The sequence below is a fragment of the Peromyscus leucopus genome, chromosome 7 (genome assembly GCF_004664715.2).
Source record: "Peromyscus leucopus breed LL Stock chromosome 7, UCI_PerLeu_2.1, whole genome shotgun sequence".
NCBI classification, from domain to species: Eukaryota; Metazoa; Chordata; class Mammalia; order Rodentia; family Cricetidae; genus Peromyscus; species Peromyscus leucopus.
In genome coordinates this window covers 108,865,099-108,889,987 of record NC_051069.1, presented here as the reverse complement: position 1 = coordinate 108,889,987, position 24,889 = coordinate 108,865,099, and the positions used below count along the sequence as shown (strand labels likewise).

General features: G+C 46.8%; 1 protein-coding gene across 1 annotated transcript in view; it reads right to left on the bottom strand.

Annotated features, from left to right (window-relative positions):
* LOC114681281 (myosin VIIA and Rab interacting protein) overlaps positions 1-24,889 on the bottom strand; it is a 198,096-nt gene that overhangs the window by 156,775 nt on the left and 16,432 nt on the right. The window contains 2 exon segments of the mRNA XM_028854725.2: positions 2,955-2,979; positions 2,982-3,096. Of these exon segments, the coding sequence (XP_028710558.1) occupies positions 2,955-2,979; positions 2,982-3,063 (107 nt within the window). The 5' untranslated portion in view covers positions 3,064-3,096.

Below are 24,889 nucleotides of genomic sequence, written 5' to 3'. Positions count from 1 at the left end.
ACCAAAACCACGCTGGGCCAAAAGCTGTGGGGGCGGGGGTACCTGGCACAAATACTACACTGACCCCTCCCCTTGCCCCCCAATCAAATTATAGAAGAAATGCGGTAGACAGTTGTGATTTCTAACCATGGACTTAAACATGGCTATTGTACACTACCTGAAGGTCTTTCCAGATCTAATTGAGAGGAGGAAGGGAGGAGACACTTCCCGAGATGTGGATGACAAACCCACTGCTGGGAAAATGCAAGCCATTGCAGACAGAGCTGGAGATGCGGTGTCTTAGCGCTAATTAATTTATTATTCTCACTGCATCCTGTTTAGACACTCAATATATTTAGCAGAGCCGGGCCCAGCAGCCCTTCAAGGCACGGTCTGCTTGGTGTTCGTCGTCTTAAAGGGACCAACACTAAGAGAAATCAGTGCAGCTAATCAAAGGAAAAGGAATAAATCTGAGGATTCCTGAATAGATGTGGAGTTCTGGAAGCTGAAGGCCAAGCCATAGCAGAGAGGAGGCAGCCCACTACAGGGCTGCCTCCCTCCAAGGGTCCCATTAGTTGTGAGAACCTGGAAGTCTGCAGGGTTTCCAGAAACACTGGCCAAGCTGCAAGGGCAGGTGATGAGCAACAGTCGCCTCTCCGTTCCTAGAACCCTTTTGACTTTGGGGGTCAAAAGGCTGTAATCAGTGGAAGAGAGTTTCCTGTGTCACTGTATCTGGCCCCAAAGCACGCTGTACACCACCACCCAGAGTGCCTCCCACCTCTGCGTGGTCCCCGGGAACCCGACAGTCCAGACAGGCAGGCAAGTTACTGTGTTGTCTGGCTTCCAGATGACAGGAAGCTACCACTTAGTCTCCTCCCTTCCCTCCCAAGACTCCTTTAAAATAACAACAAAAAAATAAAAATAAACTAATTCATAACAGCAATGAGGAGAACCATCAGCCACATACAGAGTCCAACAGAGTTCTGTGGCGGTGGGGGTGGGGTGGGCACGGAGAGCATTTCCAGACACGACTGAGTAAGTGCTACCTGCTGGCTTCCAAACACTCAAAAGCAAGCCCCAGACAAAACAGAGAGACGCCAAGAGGTTTGCAGGGCAGCATGGGAGGGCCCTCAGCACTGGGTGTAAACGGTTCTGAGAAAGACAGGAGACACAGAACAGAGCGGTTACAGAGGACGGGCTGGGCCCAGCAGATGGACACTGCTCTGGACACTGCTCTGTCAGAACTGAGAGAGGATGGCCAAGTTCACGGAACAGGAGGGTTTCGTGTTAAATTTTAAAAACAATTGTCCTAGTTAGCTTCATCTGTCAACTTGACAAAGCCTGGAGTCATTGGAGAAGGTAAAGTCTCACTAGAGGGACTACCCAGATCATACTGGCCTCTGGGAATGACTGTGGGAATATCCTGATTGTCTCAACGTGGGAGAACCCAGCCCACTGTGGGTGGCACCATGCCCTGGGCAGGTGGTGCTGGGCTGTATAAGAAAGTTAGCTCAGTGTGAGCCTGAGAGGGAGCCAGCAGCGGCAGCGTCCCCCACGGCTTCAGTTTGCCTGCTTGTCCTGCCCTCCCTCCATCATGGGCTGCGAGCTGAAAGGAACCCTCTCCCTCCCTAAGCTGCTTTTGGTCAAATGTTGTGTCACAGCAACACACAGAAACTAGAACAATGGTGAATAGAAAAACCAAGCCAAACACAAGAGAATAATCCTCAAGAAGCTAAGGATGAAGCCCTGAGAACAAGCTAGCCAAGTCTCCATCATCCAAAGGCAGGTCACCGGGATAAAGCAATGGAAACATGTGTTCAGATTTATGAAGGTCACCAGGAGACCACAGGGTGACCCTCAACGTGAAGGCCATGCCAGGAGACCCCAGGGTGACCCTCAACGTGGAGCAGAGGACTTGTGTTTTGCGTTGGAAAATCTTTGCCATTTCCTTTTCACGGCCTGCATGACATCTGTGAGAGTTAAGTGTCCACCTGACTAGATCACCTAGTGGACACACCTCGAGGCGTGTCTGTGAGGGTGCTTCCAGAGAGGTGATGGAGCAGGGAGGACCCACCTGACTGTGGACTGATGCCCAGGATGAATGGAAAGAAATGCAGGAGCAGGAAAGGCTAGTGAATGGGGCTCACATCTCGATCTGCTTGCGAACTGTGGGTGCAGCGTGACCCCCTGCTCCACGCTCCTGTCACCATGCCCTCCCTGCCACGATGGACTGCATCCTCAAACTGTGAGTCCAGGTGAAACTTCTCCCTTCAAGCTGCTTCAAAATCCACCGGCACCTCTGTGTAAACTGGGGATCACAATGGCAGAACTGCTGGGCAGGTCTGGGAGGCGAATTCTGCATGCGTGGGGCAGGAACAGCTGGACGGCTGCTTTTTCCTCTGTTCTCTTCCTGGGACTTCTTCACCTCACTCTACATCTCCACACTATGACCCCAAAACTCAATTCCTACTCCCACAACTGTGTCCTTCACTTTCTGCCAGCATGGAAGAAGTCATCGTCGTCGTCCCAGGGTAAACACCACACCTGAGACCTGACCTCCCGAACCCACAGAAACACAGCTAGTTGGGAGGAACAAGAAAGAATTCAGCCCAAGGCTGTGGAAGAAAATGTTGCACTGTGAGTTTTACGTTCCCTAAAGGACCTGCAGAAGATGAAATAATATTCCCTATGACATCATTTCCTCTGTTCATTGCTTCCAAACCTCTCCCGGGCATCTTAAACGAAAGCCATATGGAGGAGACAAACACAGATGCCTGAGGGTTTAAGGTGATATTTTAAGCTCCTTTGGCTCAGTAGCCAGACTCTTGCTAAGGTGCTACCTTTGGACACACGTCACTGGTTGTGGGAAGCTCTTCAACAAACGGCAGGTGGCCCTTCCATACACCCAAGTGTGTGATTGTGACAGTGACTAAGTCCTGCTGTTCCCACGTGGTCAGGCGAGAAAGCCTCCTCACCTTAGCCGTTCCTCCTCCTTTTTCGAAGATTGAAGTCTCTCTGTACCACTTGGAGAACGTGTTCCGTCTCATCATCTGTCAGACCGGACAGGTCCAGCTTCCTCCCCATGATCAGAGTCAAACACGGACGACAGAACTAGATCTGGAGAGTAAAAGGAGAGATCACAGACTGAGGATGGGATCAAGCTCAGAGCGGATGGAATCCACCCTCCTGCTGACTCAGCACTAAACACAGCATTTCTGTGCGGATGTACAAAGGCAGTGAGTTCCTCTGAACTCACACTCACTGCTTCTAAATGGCCCCGGCCAGACTGCCGCAAAGAGGGCAACTGAGCATCTGCCAGGTGACAAAGACATCTGCATGTCAGGCACGGTGTCACACACCTGCGACTCCAGCAACCGGAAGCAGGAGGGGTGATAAGGAGTTTAAGGTCATCCTGGGTTACATAGTGAGCTCCAGGCCAGCCTGGGCTACCATAGGATGAAAGGGAGGGAGGGAGGGAGGGAGGGAGGGAGGGAGGGAGGGAGGGAGGGAGGAAGCCAGCAACAACAGAAAATCTATCCTTTTTCATCAAAATAAAACACAGATTTCTACAAAGCACTAAAAAGCAATAATCAAGAATTCTTAATTTCTGTAATTTGACAGGTTATTTATAGGTATTCTTTTAAATCACAAAATGAATTATAATATTTCCCTTAAATAAAGAACTATCATACATATATTATACCCCTTAAAGTTTTCTTCAGGCCTGTGCAATAAACCCTAGATATTTATGCAGTGAATCCCAAGATGATGCACACAGCCAGAGGGAGGGGCCGAAACTGTGTGCTCTGTGAGTTCATAGGATAAGGCGAGCAGCTGGGATTTGGCTCGTGGCTCGGTTGGGAGAGCGCTTGCCTGGCATGCACCAATCCCCAACACTGCATCAAGTTGGGTGTGGTAGTGTCCTACACCATAATTTCAACACTCCAGAGGTGGAGGCAGGAGGGTCAGAAGTTCAAGGTCATTGAACGTCCTTTAAAAACTATTTCCTAGTTTTTACCTATTCTGTTTTTCCTTTGGCTTTTGGTCTCAGCTATACAGAGTTCAAGGCCAGCCTAATTTGCATGAAACCCCATCTCAAAACTTAATGGATGAATGAATAAATGAAGTAACATAAACCTCAAACTAGACAAAAAATAGTCTACAAGTATCGTAATGAGCTATCTGAAACTGTTCAAGAAAACACACTGGGACTGTAATAAAAAATGGCACTGGGATTATAATAAACAAACGTCCTTAATAAAGTTTCCATTAAATGACTGAACTGCTGCTGTATGTCACAAGCTTGAGTTTCTTATACACACATATTAAACAATTCTCACGCCCACTACATCTAATACCCACTCACAACTCACAGAGAAGAAAACAAGGCGTTGCACTCACCCCTCTGCTATTCCCCAGGAGTGGCACCTGTGACCTGGCTGTCGCCCCGCCTCCTCGGCCCTGGTCCTGCACACTGGCATCTTATAACAGAGGGCAATGTGGACCTCGGGCTTTGACAGGGAAGCTTCTGGGTCCTGTGTCCCTCTTTCAATGTGTACTATCTAAGAACACTACTAGGAACAGCAGATTCCAGAGTGTGTGTGTGTGTGGTGTGTGTGTGTCTGTGTGTGTTGTGTGTGTGTGTCTGTGTGTCTGTGTGTGTGGTGTGTGTGTGTGTCTGTGTGTCTGTGTGTCTGTGTGTGTGGTGTGTGTGTGTTTGCGCGCGTCTGTGTGTGTGTGCTGTGTGTGTCTGTGTCTGTGTGTGTGTGGTGTCTGTGTGTGTGGTGTCTGTGTGTTTGTGTGTATGTCTGTGTGTGTCTGTGTCTGTGTGTGTCTGTGTCTGTGTGTGTGTATGTCTGTGTGTGTGTCTGTGTGTGTGGTGTGTGTGTGTTTGTGTGTGTCTGTGTGTGTGTGTATGTTTCTCTGTGTGTGTGTGTGTCTGTGTTTGTGTGGTGTGTTCCATGTTGGTGCAGGGGCTTTCAGAGGTCAGAAGCGGGTATTTGTTGGGGGGCGTTGGCTCTCCTGGAACTGGAATTGCAGGTGTCTGTGAGCTGTCTGCCATGTGGGTGCTGGGAACTGAGCTCAGGTCCTCTGGAAGAGCAGCAAGTGCTCTAACCACTAAGCCATCCCTCCTGCCTCCTTGGTTGTTGGTATTTGTCTGCTTCCTTTTGTTTTTTTTAAAGCAAGGTCTTGCTATGTAGCTCTGGTTTATCTTCAACTCACTATGTAGCCCAGACTGGTCCTGAGTTCACAGTAATCCTCCTGCCTCAGACTCCTTATTGCTGGAATTATAGTCACACACCACCACTCCATTACCTGGTTGGTATTTTTTTTTTTTTTTTTAGTTATGTGTTCTTCTCATTTCCAAATAACAGCAACGAATGGATCAAATGGAGTGACTTCATCCTTAAGCCTCTTGTGAAATGATTTAAAACCATGTGATGGCGTGATACTAACTAATCTCTAGATTTCACCACAAATCATGGCAGGAATTTTAAGCATTTAAAAACTTTTCACTCCAGTAATACAACTTGATGAAAACAAATCGTCCCTGTTTTAGTCAAATGCCCCTGGGGTGGGGGGGTGACCTTGAGACCTGCAGGGCAGCGGAAGTCAAAGTGGTGCCCAAGTCCTGCCCAGAGGGAACAGTCAGCCCCCTCAGTCCACCCACAAGCAAGTAGGGTCCTACAGCGGGTGCAGCAGAGATGTGGGTGCATGTCTTTCTGTGAACACCGCATTAAGAGCTGGAGACGGCTCAGCGGGTAGAGCACTGGCTGGTCAAGGTCGAAGACCGGAGTTCAAATCCACAGAAGTCACATAAAAAGCCAGGCCAGTGCTAGAGAGCTGTCTCATTGGTTAAGAGCACTGGCTGCTCTAGCAGAGAACCCAGGTTCAGTTCCCAGCACCCAGATGGCAGCTCACAATCATATGTAACTTCAGCTCTGACAGACTGGATGCCCTCTTCTGGCCTCGGTGGGAACCTGGCACACACATGGTACACAGACATACGTGTAGGCAAAATACTCACATAAAGTATAAATAGATCTCAAAAAAAAAAAGGAAAAGCTGGGCATGGCCACACATGCGGCTTTAACCTTGCACTATGGGTGCAGAGACAGGAGGATTCCTAGGGGTGCTGACTTCCAACCTTGCTCTGGGTTTACCGAAAAACAATGTGGAAAATGACACAGCAGGACACTCAATGTCTCCTTCTGGCTTTCACACATGTGTGCACAGGCATACATACTTGCACATGGATTGTCAGACATCACACACATACACAACACCCACCACACATACTATATATACCACACATACACACACACCATACACATATACCATATATGCACATATACCCCCTACACACACACACACACACCACTCTGTTAGGGCCCTGTCTGTGGTGGACCTTTCCTGAGGACGACATTACCAGTGATGGTAAATGAGGTTCTAAGATGCCCCACTGGCTAGAAATGGCAATGGGGATCAGATCCCATCTGAAAAGGAGTGATGGAGACTCAAGAGGGCTAGGTGGCTGCTGTGCAGAAATAGATCACGTGACTCCAAATGGCCCAGAGAGCGAGCGCTTTCTGAGAAATGGTACGGGCTCTTCCCTTTTGACAATAAACACAATTAGATGCCATGTGCAATGAATCAGACGGTGCCGCCGCCGCTGAGCTGAGGAAAGATGCCTCTGTGAGGGCACTCAGGCTGCACCCTATCTCCGAGGATGAGAAAGGACACCCCAGGAGAAGAGGTGTATGTCCACACATGGCAGGTGCAGGCATTCCTGGCCCCACTGGGGCTGCCTCAACCTGCTTCCTCTGGCTGACACCCAACCTAGATGCAATGGAGGGAATATACCCTAAAATTTAGTAATGAGAAAATTAATACCACCTCAGCATTTAATTATAGTGCCACCTCCCAAAAGTGTTTGCTGAGTTATTGTTTCCACGAGCAGCTTGTGGCAGAGGAGCTCCTTCGTAATAAATCTGAGCCAAGTGTCACGCTCTGCCATCCTCGTGGGGCTACACAAGGCTTATGAGATAATCAGCTGAGAGTCTGTGAACATGTGAGTGCAGGGCAGTTTCCTGAACAGCACCCACCTTCTGGGGGCTAACTGGGAAACCGCACAAACTCAAACCATTGCTGATGCGCTCTGGTCACTTCTACAGGGTCCCTGAGCGGATGTGTGGTCTTTTGAATGTAAGTACCAGAAGTCAGGTGCTCTTCAGCCGGGCTTTGACAGGACTGGAGAGAGGCTTGGTGGTTACAACCATACTGCTCTTGCACAGGGCCCACGTGTTCCCAGCACCCACATCAGGAACTCACAACTGCCTATAACTGTAGATCCCCTGCCTATAGCCTCTGAGGCTATCTACAGACACAAAAGCATCACCATCATAATCAGCAGCAGCAGCTTAGCATCACCACCATCACCATTACCACCATTACCATCACCACCACCACCACCATTACCATCACCACCACCACCACCATTACCATCACACCACCACCACCATCATCATCACCATTACATCACAAGCTAAAGACTTAAAAATTAAAGCCAGTGTGTGCTGGAGATGGAGTCCAATTGATAGAGCCCTGGGTTTGAAACCTAGCACAATATAATCCAGCCCTAGTGGCCCACAGCTTTAATGGTAAACACAAGACCAAAACAAAGGCGGTACTTCTGTAGCAGTGGATTTCAACCTTCCTAATGCCATGACCCTTTAATTCAGTTCCTCATGTTGTGATAACCCCATCCATAAAATTATTTCCACTGCTACTTCATAACTCTAATTTTGCTACTATTATGAGTAGTAATGTGTTTCCAAATGGTCTTAGGCTACCCCTGTGAAAGGGTCACAGCTCACAGGTTGAGAACCACTTTATTTTGGAAACTGGTGAACAGAACCCTTGCAATGAAAAGAACCTCAGACACTGAGGGAACACTGAAAACACCTGGACAGGACGTTCACCGGGAAAGGCCAGTGTTTGCAGGAGTGACATCCTGGGCAGGACCCAGAACAGAACCGGGCACAGACACCTGAGTGGTATCTTTACCAACCCAAAGTTTTGTGGGGTTCGTGCTTTACTCCCCCTTTCTCTCATCTCTCTCTCTCTCTCTCTCTCTCTCTCTCTCTCTCTCTCTCTCTCTCTCTCTCTCTCTCTCTCTCTCTCTCTGTGTATGTGTGCCTGTGTGTACATGTCTCTGTCTGTGTGTGTTTGTGTGTCTATGTTGCATAGATAAAAAGACAAGATGACTAAGTTGGAAAACCCAATGTCCTCTAAGTGATAAGAGGTAAATACTCTGTTACTCTTCTCATTGGCTAAAAAGGAAGCAAAAGATCTTATTCCCACAGAGGAAGTGAGATGCTAGAACTTTCCCATTAAAGTTGCTTTTGAGAGAGAGGGAAGAGGAAGGGAGGGAGGGAGGGAGGGAAGGAGGGAAGGAGGGAAGGAAGGAGGAAGGGAGAGCATTGCTGGGAAAGAAAAGCTCACATGGGTAGAGATTGTCTTTTCCCTGTGGCTATTTAGTGCCTAGATTGATGGATCTCTGAACTTCGCCCCATCCCCTCCCTGACACTGACTGGCTCTTCCTCTAAAATGTATCCATGTATCCATGCTCAGCAGCCAAACACTGTCAGTTGTGGACTAGGGCTGTGCCTCTTCCAAGCTTAATGCAGGAGCCTTGGCAGGGACTCTGACGTGGCCATAGTGGGGTGTGAGAGGCGAGTGGCCTGCTGCGCTCCTGCCGGAGAGGCTGGCCCTCTAATAACTGTTTCTTTTGACCACTTCCACCTGTTCAAACTTCTAACAAATTGCCCTTAGAATCACACAAGGGGGAGAAATGAATGACTCCAAGTGAATTCCAGGTACAGCAGTGTAGTCTGCGTCAGGTCATGTGGGTCAGCTGCGCAGTATCAACTGGATTCTCTAACTCGGATGCCTTATGCACATGACAGCTACAGGACAGACAGATTGGATGACTGATACATAGTAGACTGGTTCATAGACAATTGGTAGATGGTGGAAAAATAATGGACAGTAGATACATGACAGATGAATGGTACACAAATAAACATAAATAGGTTAGAGGTAGGTGGATGGATGGATAGATGGATGGATAGTATAGACAGTGTAGACAGACAGATAGACAGGTATAGGTTACAGATGATAGATAGATAGGTGATAGATAGATAGATAGATAGATAGATAGATAGATAGATAGATGTAGGCAGGCATGCAGGCTGGTCATAACATAGACAAGCAGACAGACAGGCACACACACAGACACATACATGGGTCCTTCTCAGGTCTTCTTCCTGGTGTGTACTCAGATGAGCACTCATGCCAACAGCACACTTTAAGCATGGTTTTTAAGTCATCTACAGAGGAATGACAACCGAGGTTGACCTCTGGTCTCCATACATAAATACCCATGGACATATGCACCTCCCCACAGATAGACCCTTGTACAAAAAAAAAAAAAAATAGGGCTACTTAAACCTTCTCTGTGCTGTTCCCTTTACTGTCACAGAGTGGGGAGCACACACACCATTAGTGTGACCGCTTTGCAGGTGACTCCCTGAGACAGACACATCAAGTAACTGGTGAAGTGACACACCTGTGAGGCAGATCAGGAGACTTAGCATAAATGTTGCTTTTGCTGACACGGGAGTCCACAAGAGATACATGAACATCTAGTGGTACTTTCGTTCTGTTGCTGGGACAAACATGACCAAAAGCAACTCAGCCTCCAGGTCACAGTCCACCACTGAGGGCGTCAGGAACTCAAGCAGGCTCTGGAAGCAGAAGCCACGGGGAATGCTGTTTGCTGGCTTGCCCACAGGTGCCTGCTTAGCCACCTGTCGTATCCATACAGCACAGGCCCACCTGCCCATGAAATGGCACCGCCCACAGTGGGCTGGATCCTCCTGCGTCAATTAATAATCAAGACAATCCCCTGCAGGCAGGCATGCCCGTGGGGCAATCTGGTCACCTGACTCCATTCTCAGACAACTCTACGCTGTGTCAGATTGACACCATACATGCACCAGGACACCACAGTAGGACATAGCTGTAGTCTGAGGCCAGTCTGGCGATACAGTGAGACCCTCCCCCCACCAATATCAACAACAACAGCCGCAAAAGCAGCAGTTCTGCAATCGCTTACACCGCCAATCAAGTCTCAGAGAGAAGAGGTCAGTAACCAGGCCAAATACAAACCCAGGCATTCAACAGAACTGGCCTCACTGCAGTCAAGTTCTTGCTACCACAGAGACTGTCTTAAAAGCATGATTTATTGCAATCTACACAAAGGTCAAATATCATTTAGCCCGTATAGGAGACTCCTCATTCATTAATGAGGTTATTTAAGGTGCCCAAGACCAACAAACGGATCCCACCCTCCTCTGCCCCTTATCCTGCTGTGTCTGGTGAGCCTCTGGTACTAAGATGGTTCCTTCAAAGAGGGGGTCTGGGGCAATCAACTGCTCCACAAGACCAAGGCCACAGAAGGAGCCACACTGAGAGTGAGTCCTGCTCAACCTGGCGAGGTCAGAAGACTGTACAAGGCGGGTCCTCAGGACAAACCATAGCGGCAACAAAAGCAGTGAGCAGAGCTGTCGCTGAGATTAAAGACAAAAAGAACTGCTTTTTAAATCATTTACAAGGGAAAACAAGAGGAGGAGATATGTCCACGGGGACTTTGAAAGGACTAACATGTCCCTGAAAGTCTTCAAAGTCACATGTATAGTCCACTCAAGCTTTGAAAAGAGCCAAAAGGCCCTAGGTTCTCACTTCTGGATGAACTTTTGACCCTGCACAGACAGGAAGAAGTGAGGGTGAAGACAATAGTGGAGGTCCTGACCAGTGAAGGACTTCCCAGTACAAATGCAGAGACCCTTGAGCACAGAGACTCACCAAGTCCGGGCATTAGGAAAGTCTCTGTGAGCCCGACTGGCCACAAGGCGAACCCAGGTGCACTTCAGGGGCCGTACATGACAGAAAATACATGTTTTATAGAATTAATCCAGAGAAGTCCCCAACCACACAAATAGAAACAACAAACCCAAAGCGAGGAGGCAGACATCTGATTTCCCAGGCCTGCCATACTGTATCATATAAAATACTCAGTTTTCTCCGGGCGGTGGTGGCGCACACCTTTAATCCCAGCACTCGGGAGGCAGAGGCAGGCGGATCTCTGTGAGTTCGAGACCAGCCTGGGCTACCAAGTGAGCTCCAGGAAAGGCGCAAAACTACGCAGAGAAACCCTGTCTCGAAAAACCAAAAAAAAAAAAAACAACTCAGTTTTCAGGTAATCGTGAGACAAATAATGATGGAAGAGAAACCATTAACATGAGCTATTCATATGACAAAGTCTACCATCAGCTATTATAAAAACAGCTAAAGGAGATCCTATGCAAAGAGCTGAAGGAAAGCATGACGTCATCAGAGGACATCAAAAGGGAGACAGAGCCATAACAAAGTACCAAATGTAAAGGACAGCCTTGAAATGGGGGGGGGGGAATCACTGGAAGGACTCAATGCTGTCTAAACTGTCAGGGGAAAGAAGATTTGGATAACTTGAAACAAACCAATTGAGATTACCTGAGATGGAGGACAGGGAGGCAGCTTCTGAGATCTGTGGCATACCAGGACATTTTTCTGATTTGTTATCTCAGTAAATAAGGAGTGATAGAAAGAGACAGAAGAAAAAGTGAATAAATAATAATGAAAAAAAATCTCAAACTAGAAGGCAAGTACAATCTCCATATCCAAAGGCTCAGCGAATCCCAAGGAAGATAAAATCACAGAAACCCAAACAACACATCACAGCAAACTGTCAAAAAAACCAAAGATAAAAACAGATTTTTGAAAGTTACAAAAGAAAACTGACTCATCAAATACAAGCATCCTCAGTCGGGTCACTAAGAGACCTGACAAGGCCCGGGGAGGAAGGGAAGGATGCAGGAGAAGAGAAGGGAGGAATCCATTCTTACAAATGTGGTCAAAGAACTAACCTTCCACAAAAGCATTCCTTCATCTTGATGAACTAGAAAAAGAAACTCCATCTTCCTACTAAGCAGAAAACGGAAGTTAACAAAGCTGGGGTGGAAATAAATGAAATTGTGGTGATTTGAATGAGAAAGGACATCCATAAGTCAGGCATTGGAATGCTTAGTCCCCAGCTCAAGCACGGTTTGGGAAGGTTTAGGAAGTGTGGCCTTGCTGGAGGAAGTTTGTCACTGGGGGTGGGCTTAGAAAGTATGGAGGCTCGGGACACTTCAGTTCAGGATCTCTGCTCGGTGTTTGGGTTGGCAGGTGCTCTCTCAGCTCCCTGCCCCCGCCAGCATGCCTGCTCTCCATGTGCATGCGCTCTCCCTTTAAGCCAAAATAAACTCTTTCTTCTATTAAAGTTGCTTTTGGTCATGGCATTTTATCATACACAGCAATGGGAAAGTGACTAATCCAGAAAGCAGAGAAAACTCCACAAAACCTAAAGTTCATTCTTTGAAAACATAATCAAAATGGTCACACCTTTAGTGATACCAACCATGAAAGAATGTTCAAATCATTAAGGGATAAAAACGAGACATCAATAGACCTTAAAGAAACAAAAAGGATTAAAAAGAAACACTATGAACCACTAAATGCCAACAAATTAGATGACCTAGTTAAAATAAAGCATTCCTAGGAGGACCTCACCAAAACTGACTTGAGGAAAAATTAGAAGTCTGAGTTGACAAATAACTAGTACGGACACTGAATCTGTCACAACAACAAAATGTTTCCATGAAGGAAGAAAGCACAGGCTTGGGAAACCTCACTGATGAAGTATATCACACACAGAGAAAGAGTGGGGCTTCCATGAACAGAACCTAGAAGACATTTCTCAACTTGTTTAAAGGGGCCAGGTGTCACCAGATACCAAAATTCAACAAAGACAGAGTAACAAATTAACACAACAAACCCAACACCCTTACAAACATTCCTGGCCAATATCAAATCCAGCAACATGAGAAGAGTTTATGCTAGAATGCAAGGCTAACATTGCCTCAGGTGCTTTTCCTGCTGTTGGGATGAAATCCTCTGATGAAAACATTTGAAGGAAGGCAGGGAGGAAAGGAGAGAGGGAAGAAGGAAGAGAAGGAGGGAGGGAGAGATGGTGAAGGAAAGGATCAAGGGAGGGAGGGGGAAAAGGAGGCAGGGAGGGAGGGCTTATTTTGGCTCACAGTTCTAAGGTACAGTCCATCATGGTGGGGTGTGCGTGGTTACAGTAGCTTGTAACTGCTGTAATGTTGTATCCACAGCCAGAGAGCTGAGAGGCGAAGGTGTTCCACTCCATTCTCCCTTTTATTCAACCAGGACTCAGCCCAGGAACTGGTACTAACTACATTTAAGATGGGCCTTCCTATCTCAACATAACCAAGAAAATCCCCACACAGGCATGCCTACAGGCCAACCTAATCCAGCTAATTCTTCACAGGCATACCCAGGGGCTCCTTTTCTAGGTGATTCTAGGTCCTGTCAAGTTGACAGGCAATATACACCATCACACATGAAAGATTAACTGTAATGAACAAAGACTATCATTTCTTAAGAAATGATACAGAAAAGATATACAGATACAGAAAAGCATTTGACACAACCATTGAATTTTTATGGTAAAAACACTTTTGTGTTGAACACACTCAGCAAAGTAGATATAAAAGGGAGCTTTCTCAACTTGATATAGCTAGCTATAAACACACACACAGGGCTGGAGGAGGGCTCAGCAGCTAAGAGCACTGACTGCCCTTCCAGAGGACCTGAGTTCAGTTCCCAGCACCCATGCTGGGTGGGTCACAACCACCTGCCACTCTAGCTCTAGTGGATCTGACACCCTCTTCTGGCCTCTATTGGCACTGCACCCATGTGTACATACACACAGAAATTAACACACATATAAATAAAAAATATTTTTAAAGTATATACTATTTTATGCTTAAAACAACTTAAATTTGGTAATATCCATAAAAGCTGCTACCTATTCTCCCCCTGCAATTTATACTGCTCTTTGCTACATATCAATAAGAGTATTAGAACTAGTTATTGTTCATATACTTGTATTTTAACTTTTAGATCAGGGCTGGAAATGGATCACACAGCATTGGAAACTTCTGGGGGCTTTTTTCATTTTGTCTCCTCCTCTAACCAGATAATTTGGATGTTTGTTTGTTTTTTATCAAGTCTGCTGTTGACACCTCCTATTGAATTTTTAGTTCTATAACTGTGCCCTTCAGCTCTGAGATGGGACGGTTTATCGCTTTGATTTGTTAAACTTTTTGTCTTGTTTATATATTATTTTCCTAATTTTATTTCACTCTCTGGGTTTTCTTGTCATTTGATTATTCTGGATTCTTTGCAAGTTAATTCCTCCATGTCTCTTTTCTTAAAAAAAAAAAAAAAACTCTCTCTGTGTGTGTGTAGTGGTGTATGGTGTGTGAGTGGGAGGGTATGATGGGGGGGTATAGTGTGTGTGTGTGTCAGGGGTATGGTGGGGGTAATGGTGTGGGGGGTATGGTGTGGAGGGGTATGTGTGTGGGTGGGGGTATGATGTGGGGGGTGGGGGATATGGTATGGGTGGGTGGGAATGGTAAGGTGGGGGTACAGTGTGTGGGGGTATGGTATGGAGGGGTATGGTGTGTGTGTGTCAGGATGGGGTATGGTGTGTGTGTCAGGGCGGGGTATGGTGTGTGTGTGTGTGTCTAAGCGGGCAGGAGAGGGAAGCATGTGCCAATGTGTGGAGGTCAGGAGATACCTTGGGGGATGGTCCTTGCCTGCCAGCTTGTTCGAAACTGGGTGTCTCTGATGCTTTCTGCTGCTGCATACAAGACTAGCTGGCCCGAAAGCTCCCAGAGAGTCCCCTGTCTCTACTCCCCTCTCACTGCAGGAGCAGAGGGAGCCCTAGGGCTAGAGACGTGTGCTGCTGCACCAGGGTTTTATGAGGTTCCCAGGGTTCACACTTGGGTCCTTGTGCTTAAGAAGCAAATGCTCTGCCCTCCGAGCCACCGTCTCCCCGCAGCTGCTTCAGCTCTCTCCACTTTCAACTCCTGTTCAAGTGGGAAACTTCTACATGACTCTGGGTGTGTCGGTATATAAAACGGGTCTACAGGTCACTCACACACTTACAGACACAAACATGCGTCACACATTACGGACAAAAAATGGCCTGGTTTATAATAAATCTTGATGTCATTTTTCTGGCTTTACCGGTAATGACTGCTCTGAGAGAGAAAACAAAAAGCCAGGTGTCCATTTGAGAGCGCCGTCTGTCTTCATGCTACTTGACAATAGAGAAATGTCCGCAGTACCCCCATCCCTGTATCCCGTCTGTTTTCATGCTACTTGACAATAGAGAAATGTCCGCAGTACCCCCATCCCTGTATCCCGACTCTTTGGATATTGTGGAGGCCTGTGGAGCCTCCTCCATCTTTACCCCATCTGCTTCCTGTCCTTGAGGTGCCTTCAAGGCCCTGCACAGAAAGCCACCGATGAACACTTGACAAAAATACACAAATGTTCCTTTCAGTTTCAACTGATAATTAATGAAGGCCTTTACTCCCTCTACGATAAACATGCCTAGCCCATTGCTTCTGTCTGTAATAAAATATGTATTCATATAAGAGCTTGTACCTAGCTATATTTAGAATGAGACCACATAATTAATTAGGCTAGAGAGCAAAACATCATTTAAAAAACACAGTAAAACCTCACTAATTCAGACATCTCCAATTCTGAATTTGCCATCAAACAATCAGCTAAAATTCACAATCCCATTTGTTCCCTAAACAGAAGAATTAAGATGGCTAATAGCAGACAAGAAAAGAGTATGTACTTTCAAGAAGGAACAAAAGACTAACTTAGAGGCATCCATTCATATGTAAAGACCTCAATTACAGGCCAACAACAGCTTGCAGAACTTGGATTTTTGAAAAGATTTATTTATTTTTATTTTATGTGTATGAGTGTTTTGCCTGTGTGGAAGTATGTGCACCACATGTGTGCAGTGCCTGGTGAGGATGTTGGATCCCCAGGACGAGAGTTATGGTCTATTCTATTGCTGTGAAGAGACACCATGACCACAGCAACTCTTGTAAGAGAAAGCATTTGAGTGGGGCTGGCTTACAGTTTCAGAGGTTTAGTCCATAATCATCATAGCCGGGAGCATGGTGGCAGGCAGGTGCTGAAAAAGTAGCTGAGAGCTACATCCTGATCTATAGGCAGAGAGAGAAACCGGGCCTGGCTTGGGCTTTTGAAACTACAAAGCCAACCCCTAGTGACACACTTTCTCCAACAAGGCCACACCTCCTAATTCTTATAATCCTTTCAAACAGTTCCACTCCCTGGTGACTAAGCGTTCAAATATCTGAGCCTATGGGGGCCATTTTTATTCAAACCACCACAGTTACAAACGGTTGTCAGTGCTGGGAACCAGACCTGGGTCCTCTGGAAGAATAGCTAGTGCTCTTAAATGCTGAGCCATCTCTATGGCCCCAAGAGAGCTTGGGTTCCTATCATGGGAACTCCATGGGGTTTTTGTAGTCGCAGAGTTTAGAACTCAGGCCCAGTATCCCATGAGTCCTGTCCTTGTTGAACCCTCACTTTTAAAGCGAGTCCAGGAGGACTAATAAAGAACCATTAGACACCCCCAAAAAATGGACTGTTGTCATAAGGACACACAAGCTGGCACACTCGTGCACAGGAGGAGGCAGTGGCCAGGGCGGCTCAGCACACAAGGTTCCCTGGCCTAGGACCATGACTCCTGTGCCACATGTGGCTCCACACAGGGCTTCTAGGGAAGGCCAGTGCCTTCCCTGGACCAGCATTGTGCTGACTGTAGTCAAGGCTCTTAGTCCTCTTCCCTCTTATCCCTTTATTGCACAACATAAAATATGTTTTAGGGTCTGGAAAGAGCTCAGTGGTTAAGAGAACTCACTGCCCTTGAAGAGGGCCTGAGTTTAGTTCCCAGCACCCACATGGTGGCTATATCTCCAGTTCTAGGGGATCCAATGCCTTCTTCTGGCCTTTGAGGCCACCAGACACGTGCACGGTGCGTATACATACATACATACATACATACATACATATACATACATACATGCAGGTAAAACATTCAAATACATAAAAATTGAAATAAATAAATCTTAAATGTATTAATTTTATAGCAGGGTATTTAAGCATAGGACTTTGTATCATTTTCTGCAGGAAGAGTAGTTCCCAGCTGTCTGAAAGGTTGTGCTTTGTAATGTTGGGTATAAGAATGACCTCGGTTTCTTCTTTATTTGGAGATTGACAGGGTTTAAAGATGTATGTATGAATCAGTGATGGACCTAATTGTATCTGTTAACTAACCCGTGGCTTTGGATGAGAGTAACACTTGACTGGCTGGACTCAGGAAAGCATCCTTCCCTCTATTCAACAGTCTACTGTGTGTGGTCTCCTGCTGGTGACCAGCCAGCATGGCACCTACAGGGGACGGGAGGAGGGCAGGGCCGAGGAAGAAGAGTAGACATGAGGAAGGAGTTCAAGAGGTGAAAGTGTCCAGGGAGACTCAGCTTCCTATAGAGTCTACTGTGCTGGAACTAAGGGACAATGAGATTGGTCCTGAGGGAGTCAAGACAGACAGTTTGTGAACTAGGATTGCAGGATGGGAGAGGAGGATGAAGCTTTGCCCAGAGCAATAGAGCCAAGATCAACCCTTAACTCCTACTGATCCTTGTGACCCGTGCTGTTTTAGACATCTCAAAATAAGCATTTTCAGAATATCCACACCCTCTTGTTTTCTTGCACATTCTTTCACATTCTTTAGAAGTCACAGAATTGCTTATTTTGACCTGTATGTTGCAGAATCATTCTGTGACTTTGGGAAGGTTTCCCATATTGCATGAAATTAAATAATTTAAATTAAATAAATCATTTAAATGTAGCACAAATTTGCTCTAGGGGATTTTTAATCTGTTCTTTCTGGAACAGTGACTACCAAAAGTATGTTCTGTGTGGTGGGGTTCTGTGTAACGGACCTAGTGTCTCAGGGCATCAGTTCTCAGAACTAACTGATGGAATTGGCCAGACAAGAGAGTCAGAGCTGAGAAGAAAGTCATGTGACAGGCCCCCAGCCCAGGATCCTCCAGCCTGGAGACCATTCCCCAGCCCAGGAGTCCTCCCAGCCTGGAGACCATTCCCCCAGCCCAGGAGTCCTCCCAGCCTGGAGACCATTCCCCCATCCCAGGAGTCCTCCCAGCCTGGAGACCATTCCCCCATCCCAGGAGTCCCTCCAGCCTGGAGACCATTCCCCCAGCCCAGGAGTCCCTCCAGCCTGGAGACCATTCCCCCAACCCAGGAGTCCTCCAGCCTGGAGACCATTCCCCCAGCCCAGGAGTCCTCCCAGCCTGGAGATCATTCCCCTAGCCCAGGAGTCCTCCCAGCCTGGAGACCATTCCCCCAGCCCAGGAGTCCTCCCAGCCTGGAGACCATTCCCCCAGCCCAGGAGTCCCTCCAGCCTGGAGACCATTCCCCCAGCCAGGAGTCCTCCAGCCTGGAGACCATTCCCCAGTCCAGGAGTCCTCCCAGCCTGGAGACCATTCCCCCAGCCCAGGAGTCCCTCCAGCCTGGAGACCATTCCCCCAGCCCAGGAGTCCTCCCAGCCTGGAGACCATTCCCCTAGCCCAGGAGTCCTCCCAGCCTGGACACCATTCCCCCAGCCCAGGAGTCCTCCCAGCCTGGAGACCATTCCCCAGCTCAGGAGTTCCTCCAGCCTGGAGACCATTCCCCCAGCCCAGGAGTCCCTCCCAGCCTTGGCCTTCACTCAGTCGCTTCTGTTATGATGGCATTTGTGTGTGGACTGATCGATTTGAGAGCAGTCTATTAAAAATAACTCATGCAAAAGGTCACCAAGTCCTGCCTGAGTACTGTGAGGAAGACAATGCCAACTCTTCCATGCTACGTCAGATCGATTGAAATTGAAGTGCCTCAAAAGTCCCTAAAACTCAATATAAAACCTTGAAGGTGAGACACATTATTGATACATAAACAGGAAGGAAAATGGCTCCAACTATGTTCTTCAATAAGGACAAAGAAAAGTAGATCATTGTGGTGAGGAGGTGACATGAAATGGGCGACCTCCATATTTTCAAAGTATGATTTTTTTTTAAGTTAAAATTCTAAACCAGCTTCCAGGTGCTTCAGCTAAGTGCCTCGGGGACTAGAAGCCACACTTATAGAAAGTGTCCACTTCAAACTAGGCTCGTAGCAGCTTACCTGGACATCCTCAGTCACACCACACGAGCTAGTCAAGAGCAGACAGGGCGGATCTCAAGGCCAACAGTGACATGAACTGGGAACACACCCAGGAGAATGGCCCTCCATACATCTAAGGGTAGCAGTCAGTCACAGGGGAAGAACAGGATTGGAATGGCAAAACTGGGAGATGCTGGGAAGGGGAACCAAGGCAGGCCTTTTGAAATGTGTGCAACATGACAATCTTTGAATGCCTGCATGGCACTTCAAACACTTCCTCTGTAGATCAGTCTTCCAAATGCACAAGAAAAAAACATGGAGGGTGGCCTCTTCTCTGATATTGCAGTGACCCTTCTATATAATGAGCATGCAGTACCGAGGGATCAAGACTCAGGCCACAGAGCCCAGCACGGCAGTGTAAGGGACCCCCCTCGTCAGTCCAACACAAGCCCTGAGGACCTATATTTCCAGTGGCTACAGAAGAGGAGGGAGAGACAGTTAGCCACATTGTGAGAGGTTATACATGACATCCCCCATCACAGGAAGGGCAATGATTCCTCCCTGGAAGAGAACAGAGAAGGAAACACACACAGAGCTGCTCTTTGCCTGCATTTGCTGGACTCATTGTCAGTTTCCCTCTGCCATACTGCTATTAAGGTACTGTGTGTGTGCGCATGTGCGTGCGTGTGTGTGTGTGTGTGTGTGTGTGTGTGTGTGTGTGTGTGTGTGTGTATGCGTGTGCATGCATGTGTATGGGTGTGTATGCGTGTGTATATGCATGTGTGGATACGTGTGTGTATATGCGTGTGTACATGTGTATGCATGTGTATGTGTGCACATCTTGTCTGTCTGCCTGCCTGCCTGTGTCTGTGTGAATAGCGTATAGGTGCCCACAGAAGCCGGAAGCCAGCGTCAAATCCCCGGAACTAGAGTTACTGGCAGTTATGAGCCACCTGCCCTGGGTGTTGGGGACTGAGCTCAGGTCCTCTGCAAAGCACTTAGCGACTGAATCATCTCCCCAGCTCCAGTACACGCTCATTTTACAGCAAAAGGAAGTCTGGTCATGGAGTCTGAACCCTGGAATTCTGTCCTTTCCCCAAGGAACCACATCACCCAGTCAATTGGTAGCATAATCTATCATTGAGTTTTGGTTCACCCATTATAAAACTCATAAATCTCTGTGACCCCATCTCTTTTTGGCTGTGGTGTCTCTGGTGGCCATAAGGCTTGAATTAAAAATAAAACAAAACCACCTTTATTTTTCTCCTTTTTTTTTCTTTGTTTGAATCCTTAATATACTAGAAGTCTAGACAAGTGTTTGAATTGGACCAGTTTTCATTAAAGAAAACGAAAGATTTCCAACAATAAAGCGTGCACTCAGGTAGACCCTTTAGACTGTGTCGTATTCAAATATATATAATAAGACCATGAAGAGACTTGAGCCCAGATAATGGCTTATTAGGTAGATAAGAAAGAGGGGTGCAGACCTGCTCCAGGCAACAGATGAAGAAATCTCAACTCAGGAGCACAAAGGAGGGATATTGTTTAGTGACCTTTAACCTGACCCCTGACCTGCTGGTGGCTTCACACTCGCAGCCATACAGTGGAGATGTATCTTCTTTCGGCAGGGGTGGAGACACACGATTTAATTAAAACTTGCCCCTTCAAGGGTAATTAAAGTGTGTTGCAGAATCCTATTGACAGTATTACAGGGCCTTGGCATCACCTAACCAGAGCAGCTGCCCTGTAAGAGGGCTGTGGCGGCTGTTTATATTGAGGAACATCTACTGGTGTTTATTTCAATTTTTCTTCACTTTTTTTTTTTTTTTTTTTTTTTTTGGAAATTCAAAGGCCAGACTGTATAGTGTAATACAAGTAAACTGGCCCTCAGAATCAGCCACAGTCTGATGATTTCAAACTCCCCACACACTGCTGGATAACAAGTCGTGCCCAGGCCTGTGCCAGACTAAAGGAAACCAGGAGTTAAGCACAGACAGAGGTAGGAGGCCACCCTCACAGTGCCCACCTCCATCAGGCAAGCGAGGCCACCTTTCGTAGCCCATCTTTCTCCTGCAGCCACAATGACAGACCTAGTTGTCAAAAGGGGCAATCACCCTCTCCAGGGAGCCACCGAAGCCACCTACAGCTCTGCCTCTGGCCTCCTTCTGAGTTTGCTCCTCTCTGAATTTGTTCTTGTAGCTTTATGAGGCTCTTTGTAACCCCCGGAAAAAAAAAAAAAAAAAAAAAAAAAAAAAAAAAAAAAAAAAACCCTGTAGGAAGAACTGGAAGATGTTTCATGCTGTCCAGGAAAAGTAACCACTGGATGCCATAGAGCGTTGAATCTGCTTCCTCCTGCTCTTTGTAGCTGGTGGTGTCTGCTGCACCATTTCTGAAGGATCAGTCCACATAGGCAGGCCCACTGGGAAGCATCTCTGCTGTGGGATGGTCTGTATGGTAAATTGCTCTGATTGGCCAATAAATAAAACACTGATTGGCCAGTGGCCAGGCAGGAAGTATAGGCAGGACTAACAGAGAGGAGAACTGAGGGAACAGGAAGGCAGAGGTAGTCACTGCCAGCCGCCACCATGACCAGCAGCATGTGAAGATGCCGGTAAGCCACAAGCCACGTGGCAAGGTATAGATTTATGGAAATGGATTAATTTAATATATAAGAACAGTTAGCAAGAAGCCTGCCACGGCCATACAGTTTGTATGCAATATAAGTCTCTGTGTTTACTTGGTTGGGTCTGAGCGGCTGTGGGACTGGCAGGTGAGAGAGATTTGTCCTGACTGTGGGCCAGGCAGGAAAACTCTAGCTACACATCTCCCACCTGCTGGGTCACTCCTTATCTAGTGCAAGTCTCTGTGCCCCCCCTCCCCCAGGGCTGTGAATTTGGGTTGATTCCAACTTTTTGCTATTTTACAGATAGTGCTGGGATCAAGCTGAGCCTAAAGTTTCACATTCAGGTCTTAATTTCCCTTTGGCTAGAAGTAAAATAACTGGGTCAAAGGTCAAGAAAAGGGATTCCTGAGCCCTTTTCAGGGGCCTGTCTGCAGGGAAACAGGTAAGGGGCGGATCCACCTGACGGGTCAAAACAGACTAGCAGCCATGTTCCCAGAGCTAAGTCATCTTGCACGTGTTACAGGTTCGTTCAGGACATGGATTTACACCAAAATTAGTTACCTGCCTCAGCACTGAATCCCAAACTATCTTATGAATTTTTACAAAATAAAACTTGAATTGCTGCTGACTAGTTCTTTTGTTAGCTTCTGCTTGAGAAATGAGTGTTCTGAGCTCTGATCCCCAGGCTGTACGGTATGTCGGTGGGATTTTCTTCACGTTCCCCTGACTGTTCATCTGATGTAGGTCTTAAACATCAAATGTCTGTCCTCCCAAGACCCAAACCTTAGTTTTGAAAGCACTTGGAACAGCTTATCACAAAGGTAAAGTGGCCATGGCCCTGCCTCTGGGTCTGAATGGCAATCAAGTGAGCTGCTCTGGCTTTACCAGAGAATGAAAGCTCTGATATCTGTTGATAATTCCCTGAACAATCCCTGCATAAAGGTAGAGATGAGTCAAGGGAAGAGAAGCAAATGTCTGCTGGCTTCAGCTGTGTTGGGGTGGCTACTCAGGGCTCCTTCCCCTAGAGAAGAAACTGCAATGCCTCCAGAAGGATAAATAAACAAAGCCAGGCGTCCACAAGGGAGAGGGAAAAGGGAGGGGTGGGCACACAGACCCACCTGGGTTAGGGGTGGCCACACAGCCCCCCCCCACCCCCACCCCCACCCCACCCCCATCAGGGGTGGGCATATAGACCTGCGCAGGTCAGGGGTGGGTACACAGGCCTGCCTGGGTTGTTTTCTATTCCATAATTTCCCAACTTTAAAATGTACAGAAACAGTGTCTAAAGAAATACTTTTCTTCTTCTGATCAATAGACCACGGAAAGCTTTGCAAATCAATTCAAACATCTTCCTTTAACTCAGTTGCAGATAATTAATCTTGGATTATCATTTCTTCGCATATAAAAGAGACTCAAAACCTGACCAATATATTCCTATAGGAACAGTCCCATCAGTGACTAATATGACTGTCACCAGCCACAGGTGGTCATGTGTGAAAGTAGTTAACACTACTGAACTGGACTTTCATTAGATTATAATTAACTTAAGTATTAAATAACACCTCAATTCAACTGTTAGAAAACTCTGTGCTGGGCTCTGCTGACTCCCTGTGGGAGACCTTGATTTGGGGGATGTGGGGATGTGGGGTGGCTTGGGAGGGAGGTCTGGGAGGTGGGAGGAAGGAGAAGATAAGATATGTGGGTGGTATGTAGAGTGAGTAGAAAATGTCTTAATAAAAAAATGAAAAAGAAAAGAAAACTCTTTGGGATGTGTGTGTGATATGTATGTGTGTGTGTGTGTGTGTGTGTGTGTGTGTGTGTGTGTGTGTGTGTGTGTGATGTGGGGGGGGGACTCTGGTCTACAGCTGTACTTTCTCTACTGTGTATTTCACGAAGTCTGGAAACAAACCAAGTAATTCTGATGACAATTTATGTTTGGAAAATACATACTAGATTACAAATATTAGTTTCCAACAAGGAAGGGAAATGTGGTATCATTGCTTGTGCTTCTGAAGTTCCAGAGAATAAATGAGTATATTATGTTATGGAGAAAATATTTTTTATCTCCACTGAGACAGAAGAAACAAGCAGAACAGGTTTTAGGAGAAAAATCAGAAATCAAGAGCTTGGCTTTCAAAAGTTGTGCAGCCAGAGGAGACATTGGGTAAGGATCTCAAAAGAGCCAAGACAGAAACCTGACCTAGAAATACAGGTTTGGGGCCAGGAAGATGGCTCAGTGGGGAGATGTGCTTGGCCACAACCCTGGTGAGCCGAGTTTGATCCTTAGGACCCAGATCATGGAAGGAGGCAGACTCCCACAATGTGTCATTTGAATTCATGCATGCACACATGCACACACAAAGATAAATGATTAAAGAAAGAAAGAAGAAAGACTATAATATAAACCAGTAATGGTATCACACACCTGTAATCCATCCACAGGTAGCCTGGGCTACATGGAATCCTACCTCAAAAAATAAAAATAGAAATACAGGCTTAGAGTTCACTGACATGCGTGGGTTAACTACGGACATCGTGAGGTCTACAGGAGAAAAACAAAAGGGCCAATACATGTAACACGAAACAAGGAAGCAAATTGTGAGAGGGAGGTTAAAGGTCATAGGTGACAGGAAGAAGTTCCTAGACGTATCAGTAGATAAGAAAGAATGGAGAAACAAAGCTGAGAGGCTTCTAGACCAGTGATCAGCCATCAACTCGAACATAACAGATGCTCAGAGAATCCTGGGTGGCGGTAATAAAAAGCAAAGCCATTATCGAATGTGCCCTACTGAGACTCGGAACATCAAAGACACAAAGAAGTCACTAAGTCAGCTAGAAGAGACAAATCACAACAAAGAGAAATGGCTGGGGCGGTGAAGTACCTGCAAGCACAAGGTCCTGAGTGGGGCCCCGAACGCACGTAAAAACGCCAAGCTTGGTAGTGTGTGCTTATAATCCCAGTGTGGGGAAGCAGAGACAGCGGATCCCCAGGGCTCACTG